The 10,041-nt window shown below is 49.3% G+C and overlaps 1 protein-coding gene across 1 annotated transcript in view; it reads right to left on the bottom strand.

The window, feature by feature from the left end:
* The window catches only part of TMEM145 (transmembrane protein 145), an 82,876-nt gene extending 75,990 nt beyond the window's left edge, over positions 1–6,886 (bottom strand). Inside the window, exon 1 of the mRNA XM_073570718.1 lies at positions 6,557–6,886. Coding sequence (XP_073426819.1) covers positions 6,557–6,655 — 99 coding nt within the window. The 5' untranslated portion in view covers positions 6,656–6,886. The remainder of the gene's footprint in view (positions 1–6,556) is intronic.
* Between the last annotated feature and the right edge of the window lie 3,155 nt (positions 6,887–10,041).

A 10,041-nucleotide genomic window follows, 5' to 3' on the forward strand; every position in this document is an offset into this window, starting at 1 on the left:
GGAGGAGGGCAGGGCAGTTAGGAGGAAAGGCACTGGGGGTTGTTGACCAAAACGGTCTCTGATGTTATGTCTTGTCCTTGAAAAATGAGGCAAAGTCTTCAGCTGAGATGAGTGGGGAGGTAGGAGGTGCCGGGGGCGGAGGAGAGAATTGAAGGTGTTGAATAACTGTTTAGGGTTGTGAGACAGGGAGGATATGAGAGATAAGAAGTAGGTTTGCTTTGCTGCAGCGAGTGTGTCCTTGAAAGTAGTGAGGGACTGTTTGAATGCGATGAAGTCCTCATTGGAGTGGGATCTTTTCCATCTCCGATCAGCAGCCCTGGAAGCCCGCCTCAGTTCTTTGGTCAGACTGGTGTGCCAGGGCTGTCTGTTGATTTTGTGTGCTTTGGTATGTTTTGAGAGGGGCAACTGATTCCAAAGCTACAGCTCTTGTGGTGTTATACAGAGCGGCAGCGGCATCCGCATTGTGTTGGGAACTTATGTCTGTAAGAGGGAGAAGGGATTCAGACAATGAGTGTAGATCGAGGTGTTGAAGATTTCTGCGAGGGTGTGCAAGTTTTTGAGGTGGGGATTGTGGACCTGAGGAGGAGAGGGAAGAGAATGTAAGTAGGTTGTGGTCAGAGAGAGGAAGAGGTGAGTTAGAGAAGCTAGATAGGGAGCAGAGGCGGGTGAAGATGAGGTCTAGTGTGTGGCCATCTTTATGAGTGGCTGCAGAAGACCATTGAGTGAGGCCGAAGGAGGAAGTGAGAGATAGAAGTTTAGTGGCAGCTGAGAGGGAAGTGTCAGTGGGGATGTTGAAGTCGCCCAAGATGATAGTGGGGATATCAGTGGAAAGGAAATGAAATAGCCAGGTGGTAAAGTGGTCAAAGAAGGTGGTGGCTAGCCCTGGAGGGTGGTATATGACAGCTAGTTGGAGACTGGAGGGGGAGTAGATGCGCACAGAGTGCACCTGAAAGGAAGGGAGGGTAACAGAGGGTGGCAATGGGATTGGGGTGAAGGAGCAGTTATCTGACAGGAGAAAACCAACTCCTCCACCATGCTTGCTGCTGGGGTGGGGTGTGTGGGAAAGGTGGAATCCATGGGATTGCTGGTCTTTACAGTGTTAGGTACATGTTGCATCCACTAGATGCCAGAACCTATTGTTTCCAGCAGAACATCATCCCATCACACCATCACACCACCTCCGCCGTCTTCTTCCAATAGTGGATCCTCCTGCCTTCTAGGATCGTCCTTCCTTGGGCCACTCTGAGTAGGCACTAACAAGTTCTTAACACAAGACTTGTCATATACTGGGAACATCTCACAAAACCTGCCGTATACCAGGAACACCCCACAAGACCTACCGTATACTGGGAACACCTCACAAGACCTACCGGATACTAGAAACACCCCACAAGACCTGCCGAATACCGGGAACACCCCACAAGATCTGCCGTATACTGTGAACACCCCAAAAGACCTGCAATATAACAGGAACACTCCACAATACCTGCCATATACCAGGAACATCCCACAAGATCTGCTGCATACTGGGAACACAAAACACAAGTCCTGTCATATACCAGGAACATCCCACAGGATCTGCTGCATACTGGGAACACAACACAAGACCTGCTGTATACTAGAAACACCCCACAAGACCTGCCGTATAACCAGGAACATTTCACAAGACCTACTGTATATCGGGAACACCCCACAAGACCTGCCGTATACCAGGAACATCTCACAAGACCTGCCGTATACCAGGAACATCTCACAAGACCTACTGTATATCGGGAACACCCCACAAGACCTGGCATATACCAGAAACATCTCACAAGACCTGCCGTATACCAGGAACATCTCACAAGACCTGTCATATACTGGGAGCACCCCACATGACTTGCCTTATACCTGAAACACCCCACAAGCACATCCATGTACCGGGAGCATCCTTCAAGACCTGCCATATCATGAGGACACCCCACAAGACCTGCCGAATACCGGTAAAACTCTACAAGACCTGCTGTATATGTAAAACCATCGTCGGGGGGTGGACACCAGCACGCTTGGTACTCACTGTGCTGGAGGCTGCTTCATTCCTGGTTCGTTTCTCACTCCTCCTGGGGTTCAAAAGACTGGAGGCAGAGGCCGTAATAACTTCAAACAGTTCCGCTTTATTTTCCTCAGGACACAGCACATCCAATACATCTTTAGGACTCTCGACACGGAACCAACAATACATCTTCTACAGCAACATTTAGCTTCTTCAGCTACACCAGAATGTACCACAAAGTGACAGTGGAACAAGGAACCCGGGGAAAACGGCACTTCGACCTCCCTTCCTGTTACCGACTTCAGCCCACGAAGATATCGGGAACACCCAACAAGACCTGCCATATACCAGGAACACCCTACAAGACCTGCCATATACCGGGACTACCCCACAAGACCTGCTGTATACCAGGAAAAACCCTACAAGACCTGCCATATACCGGGAATACGGGAATACCCCACAAGACCTGCTGTATACCAGGAACACCCTACAAGACCTGCCATATACCGGGAATACCCCACAAGAACTGCCGAATACCGGGAACACCCCAAAAGACCTGCCGTATACCGGGAACACCCCACAAGACCTGACGTATACCAGGAACACCTCAATTGTTATTGTGGAGATACAAGTACCCAGTCATCTAGAAGTCACAATTTGGCCCTCGTCACAGCCACTCAGGTCTTTACAGTCGCCCATTTTTTCTGCTTTCAACACATCAACTTCAAGAACTGACTGTTCACCTGCTGATAATATATCTCACCCTCTGGGTGTAATGTTCTGGCTGATGGGTGTAGATAATATATCATCTCACCCTTTGTCGGTGTCTGATGCAGATCTGCAGTTGTCAGATTCCGTCCTTAGAGGCAGACTAATTGATTAATCAGTTACTAATGTTAAAGGCACAGCACGGAAATCAATGCAATCTGAATGCAATCAGCATTAACTAGTTATTCCAGGCAGAAGTGTCTCCATTGTTCAGCTGAGGCCGACGTGTGGGTGAGCGTCGGCCCGCGGTATATGGGAGAGGAATCAGTGCTTTCAATGTCATTTTACTGTCCGTCATTCAGACAGCGCCTTTATGACTGGAGGACCCGGGCCGTCCATACATTGTGCAGATAATCCATTTATTTGTAATGCTTTCCTTACCCTGCAGAGGCGCTGCAGGGAAACTTTAAAACGGGAGCACAGTGCTCCTCTGCCTCCCTGCTTTCTGGTTCCAGAGGCGATGTGCTCCTGATGATTGACAGTCCGGACCAGCGGTATAGCCGAGCGCTCACCCATGCTACTAGCAGAGGTAGCAGGGAGAAGAGCAGGACCTCTGAGGCGCTTGCTCCTTACCTAAGTACTACTCTAAGACCGCGGTGGTGGCCGGTAACCGAGGCAATGAACAGTAACTCATAGGATTAAAAATCCTTTTGTTCTTGAGAACAAAGAGGATTTTTAAAAAGAGGGAAATTGCAAAGCTGCTTCTTTTTCACAAGCATTATTTGCAATTTTAACAATTTAAAAACTTAAGACAACCCCTTTTAAGCACAGCTGGTTGCCAGGCGCTGAAGCAGATGAACAATCCCTGTAAAATTACACTGGGGTATGCAATTTTTCATGAGGCCGGTAGGTTCCCGCTGCCAGATTCGCAAGAAATGACAGTGAATTAGGTAAAGCAAAAAAACCCAGCAGGGCTGAAGTTCTGCCGACAGTCTGGTAGCCCGAGCCCACACGGTCACAGCGCGGGGGTCCGTGCTGTTACCGAACTTAATGCATTTTTTTCCTTTGACTTCTATGGAGAATAGAAGAAAGAAGCGATCCTCTGGGATCAGCAGCAAACACTGGACGGTTTGCAACAATGTAGTAAATATGTATCAGTCTGGTGTAAACACTGTACAATTATAGCAAACTGCAAGCTTTAGACCTGAACTGGTTTTTAGCCCCTGTCTCCATTCAGTGTAGCAAGCAGAGCTCCTGATCTGGAAATTGGTGAAAAATTGAAAAGTAAAAAGTACAAGAAAGTTGCAGAATTATCACAATTATCCCAAAAAGTACAACTTATTGCCGATGCATAAGATTAGGTGATACATGTCTGATCGCTCCTTAGGACCTCCCCACCGATCACCAGAACAGGGGTCCTAGAGAGGGACCACGACTGTGCCACCAATCCTGCAGTGAGGTATATTTGCAGGGCAACCCCTTTAAGCTTTATTTATGAAAATCTAGAATACCCCTTTAAATATCCAAAAATGAGTCCAGAACCGATCCTCCATCTACTATATAATCGTCTAATTCTGTCTGTCTGTCTGTCTGTTAGTAATGGAAATCCAGCGTCGCTGATTGGTCACGCCCGGCCGGCAGCGACCAATCAGCGACAGGTGCAGTCCGGCCACGAATTGGCACGGAATTCGAACGATGCACACCACCGCTACCTTCGGGAGATCAGCGGCTAAATAGTTAGATTATACTCACCCCGGCGTTCGGTCTGGTGCGGTCGGTGTCGCCATCCCGTCCGGTGCCTCCCAGCTTCATACGATAGTGTCCTCCTCCTTGCTTCTCCCTTGGCTCCTGCGCACATGTACTTTATCGGCCCTGTTGAGGGCAAAGCAGAGTACTGCAGTGCGCAGGCGCCGGACCTCTCTGACCTTTCCCGGTGCCTGCGCACTGCAGGACTTTACTCTGCACCCAACAGGGCCGAGCAGTACGCCTGCGCAGGAGCTGAGGGTTAAGCAAGGAGGAGGACACTATCGTATGAAGCTGGGAGGCGCCGGAGCGGACCGCGACACCCGCCTCCCGGTGAGTATAATCTATCGTGTTTTTCTTATCTTGCAGGTTACATCGGGGGCTGTAAGAATCCTGTAGATAAGCCCCTGATGGCAGTGGCCCCAGCTTATGGGGCAAAAATGGAGTTACAGATTCCCTTGAAATAATCTACATACATATTCTAGAATACCCGATGCGTTAGAATCGGGCCACCATCTAGTAGAACTATAAGGACACAAGCAAGCAGGTGAGCGCCAGTCACCAAGGCTGGGGAGCAGAATGTAAAGGAGCTCTGATCATAGCAAATACAGTGACCACAACAAAAACATTATGTGCTCTTACATGGGACTGCAGGTTACCCTCCTGCATCACTGCGCAGCGATGTGTGGTCAACGTGTACCTGGCATAAGACGAGGGTAAGAAGAAAGTCCCTTTACACCTTCTTACATGTCTCGTTGGCATCTGCTCGACTCATTCCCCGGGTATCACATAGATAACCCTCAAAAAGGGCCAAGAGGTGACAATGAAATGAGGTCGGCTCTACTAAACTTCTAGGTATAATAGAAAAATGTGATTTTTGCATTCCTTGTGCCAAATAATAGATAGACAGATAGATAGATAGATAGATAGATAGATAGATAGATAGATAGATAGATAGATAATAGATAGATAGATAGATAGATAAATAGATAGATAGATGATAGATAATAGATAGATAGATAGATGATGGATAGACAGACAGACAGATAGATAATAGATAGATAGATAATAGATAGATAATAGATAGATGGATAGATAATAGATAGATGATAGGTAGATAGATAGATAGATAGATAGATGATAGATAATAGATAGATGATCGATAGATAATAGATGGATAGACAGATGATTGATAGATAGATAGACAGACAGATAGATAATAGATAGATAGATAATAGATAGATGGATAGATAGATAGATAGATAGATGATAGATAGATAGATAGATAGATGATAGATAGATAGATAGACAGATAGATAGATAGATAGATAGATGGATAGACAGATGATTGATAGATAGATAGACAGATAGATAATAGATAGATGGATAGATAGATAGATAGATAGATGATAGATAGATAGATAGATGATAGATAATAGATAGATGATCGATAGATAATAGATAGATGGATAGACAGATGATTGATAGATAGATAGACAGACAGATAGATAATAGATAGATAGATAATAGATAGATGGATAGATAGATAGATAGATAGATAGATAGATAGATGATAGATAGATGGATAGACAGATGATTGATAGATAGATAGACAGATAGATAGATAGATAGATGGATAGATAGATAGATAGATGACGGATAGATAATAGATAGATGGATAGACAGATGATTGATAGATAGATAGACAGACAGATAGATAATAGATAGATAGATAATAGATAGATGGATAGATAGATGGATAGACAGATGATTGATAGATAGATAGATAGATAGATAGATAGATGATAGATAGATGGATAGACAGATGATTGATAGATAGATAGACAGATAGATAGATAGATAGATAGATAGATGATAGATAGATGGATAGACAGATGATTGATAGATAGATAGACAGATAGATAGATAGATGGATAGATAGATAGATAGATGACGGATAGATAATAGATACTGGATGGCTAGTTGACAGGTGTTCCGTGTAGCGCAGTTGCCGTTGGTCCCGTACACACACAGATATATGGACACACGGTTATTTCTGGCCCCGGTTCTTACCTCCTTGGTGCTCAGGTTTCCCCGCACATATTTGGCCGCACAGAACCGCAGGGATCCGAGGAGAAGCAGGAGCAGCCCGGGGCCCGCTGGGGGCCCCATTACCGGCCGGGGGTCGGGGCTGAGAGGCTGGGACGCTGCAGCTCCGGGCGGTGCAAGAACGAGGGCGAGAATCCTCCAGTGCGCGACACCGAGGGGAGAAGGCGCCGGATCCGGTCACTGCAGCTGTGGAGCCGGACTGCAGGAGCCCGCGCCTGTATCACCGGGAAGAGAGGCGGCACCGGGAGAACGGAGTAGAGCGCAGGCACAGGACACGGGGGCGAGCACTGCGGAGACACGGGATACGGGGGGGGGCTCCGTGTACAGCGCGGGGTCCTGTGAGCGAGGAAGGGGGCTGCGGGGGATCGGGGCGCACAGGAGATAGGAGTGCACGGGGGATTAGGGTGTACAGAGGATAGGGGTGCACAGGGGATCGGGGTGCACAGAAGATAGGGGTACACAGGGGATCAGGGTGCACAGAGGTTCAAGGTGCACGGGGGGATCGGGGTGCACAGGAGATAGGAGTGCACGGGGGATTGGGGTGTACAGAGGATAGGGGTGAACAGGGGATCTGGGTGCACAGAGGTTCAAGGTGCACGGGGGGATTGGGGTGCACAGGGGATCGGGGTGCACAGAGGTTCAAGGTGCACGGGGGATTGGGGTGCACAGGGGATCGGGGTGCACAGGGGATCGGGGTGCACAGGAGATAGGGGTGCACAGGGGATCGGGGTGCACAGAAGATAGGGGTGCACAGGGGATCAGGGTGCATAGGGGATCTGGGCGCACAGAGGTTCAAGGTGCACAGGGGATCAGGGTGCACAGGAGATAGGGGTGCACGGAGATCGGGGTGCACAGAAGATAGGGGTGCACAGGGGATCGGGGTGCACAGGAGATAGGGGTGCACGGGGGATTGGGGTGTACAGAGGATAGGGGTGAACAGGGGATCTGGGTGCACAGAGGTTCAAGGTGCACGGGGGGATCGGGGTGCACAGGAGATAGGAGTGCACGGGGGATTGGGGTGTACAGAGGATAGGGGTGAACAGGGGATCTGGGTGCACAGAGGTTCAAGGTGCACGGGGGGATTGGGGTGCACAGGGGATCGGGGTGCACAGAGGTTCAAGGTGCACGGGGGATTGGGGTGCACAGGGGATCGGGGTGCACAGGGGATCGGGGTGCACAGGAGATAGGGGTGCACAGGGGATCGGGGTGCACAGAAGATAGGGGTGCACAGGGGATCAGGGTGCATAGGGGATCTGGGCGCACAGAGGTTCAAGGTGCACAGGGGATCAGGGTGCACAGGAGATAGGGGTGCACGGAGATCGGGGTGCACAGAAGATAGGGGTGCACAGGGGATCGGGGTGCACAGGAGATAGGGGTGCACGGGGGATTGGGGTGTACAGAGGATAGGGGTGAACAGGGGATCTGGGTGCACAGAGGTTCAAGGTGCACGGGGGGATTGGGGTGCACAGGGGATCGGGGTGCACAGAGGTTCAAGGTGCACGGGGGATTGGGGTGCACAGGGGATCGGGGTGCACAGGAGATAGGGGTGCACAGGGGATCGGGGTGCACAGAAGATAGGGGTGCACAGGGGATCAGGGTGCATAGGGGATCTGGGCGCACAGAGGTTCAAGGTGCACAGGGGATCAGGGTGCACAGGAGATAGGGGTGCACGGAGATCGGGGTGCACAGAAGATAGGGGTGCACAGGGGATCGGGGTGCACAGGAGATAGGGGTGCACAGGAGATAGGGGTGCACGGGGATCTGGGTGCACAGGGGATGGGGTACACAGGGAATCGGGGTGCATAGAGAATCGGGGTGCACAGGAGATGGGGTGAAAAGGGAATCGGGGTGCACAGGAGATGGGGTGCACAGGATATCGGGATGCACAGAAGATAGGGGTGCACAGGGGATGGGTGCACAGGGGATCGGAGTGCAAAGGGAGTAGGTGTGCATAGGAGATTGGGGTGCACAGGAAGTAGGTGCACAGGGGATAGAGGTGCACAGGAGATGGGGATGTGGGTGCAAAGGAGCTTAGGGTGCACAAAGGATCAGGGAGTCGGGGATCAGAGTGCAGGCAACCAGGATGTGGGGGATCAGTTTGCATTCAATCTGGGTGCAGTAATAAAGGAATCAATGTGAAGTAGGGTTTGTGGGTGTTGAGGCTCTGAGGGGGGTCACTTTGGAGAGGGAATCAGGGTGTAGGGTGGTCATATGTATAAGGATGCTGAAATATGATTGATGTGTTCTGGTGGTCATGTAGTGAGGGGTCTCCAGAAGTGGAGGTAATTGGTGCAGGGGTTCATGGTGCGAATTATCTAAATGAGTAGATTTGTAGTGTCTTTTTTCCACCAATCTGTGGCTGATCCACAAAACATGTACATTTTTGTCATGGATTTGCCTAGGTTTTAACTATATGCATTGTAAAAAAAAAGTGATGTTTGCTCAAAAGAAAAATAGAAGAGTGGTGAATAGAGTGTATGTTCGCATTCCTAGCCACATCCCCCATAGACAATGAGCAGGGTGGTGGTCCCACATGTGCATTACCATGTTTGTGCCCCGGCAGGGGGGTAACTACAATAGGGGTTGCAATTGCACCCGGGCCCTAGAACCTAAGGGGCCCAAAACCTCCCTTTGACGTGTATTAAAAGACCAATGGTACTAGAGACTTTTAATAATTGGGGTCCTCGATGGAGGTTTTGCATTGGGCACATGAGCTTCAAGTTCCGCCACTGTGTCTTACCCGGCATGCCCGGGGTAATGGAGCTGTATCAGATGTAAGGGGCATTAATAAAGGCTCGATCCCTATTGTTAGGGCTGAGACACCCATTCAGCCACCTGTAACTGGAGGAGCAGCCGGGCTATTAGGTGTTGCTTCTTCTCCCGGGTCCCCAGACAACAATCATCTCTCGCTGACACTAGTGCACGTCCCAGTAACCCACCCTGGGCCTGTGTGACACCAGTCCTAGTGATATGAATCACTCACCCCATATAACACATGAACTGCATCCAACATGGTCATCCATCACATTAAAGGGACGCGACAGATGGCTGCTGGATACTAATATAATTCGGCTCCAGACCAAGTGATTTTATGGGAATGAAGTTTAATCATCGTCTAATGAAAAGTTCGGTGACATTCTTATGCACTCAGGTCCGGTCTCATCAAACAGTTTTCACCGAAATTTAGATGTATGTCTACGACTTTTGACATTTTTTTACACTAATCCAAGCTACCTCCGACAACTTTTTGGAAGTGTACAAAGCTTAGCTGGGATGGCCGGGACTGACAGATCCTTCACCGTTCACCCTACAAAAGTGGCGTAAATAACATCAGAAATCTGCCGGAGAAGATTCTTGTTTATATCCCGCTGCTGAAACCTGTAGAGACCTGATACAAGAGACCGTTACAATTGCATTTGGGGTAGACATACTGCTCCACATTTTCTGCC

The sequence above is a fragment of the Dendrobates tinctorius genome, unplaced genomic scaffold (genome assembly GCF_039654945.1).
Source record: "Dendrobates tinctorius isolate UK_male_01 unplaced genomic scaffold, ASM3965494v1 ptg000028l, whole genome shotgun sequence".
NCBI lineage: Eukaryota > Metazoa > Chordata > Amphibia > Anura > Dendrobatidae > Dendrobates > Dendrobates tinctorius.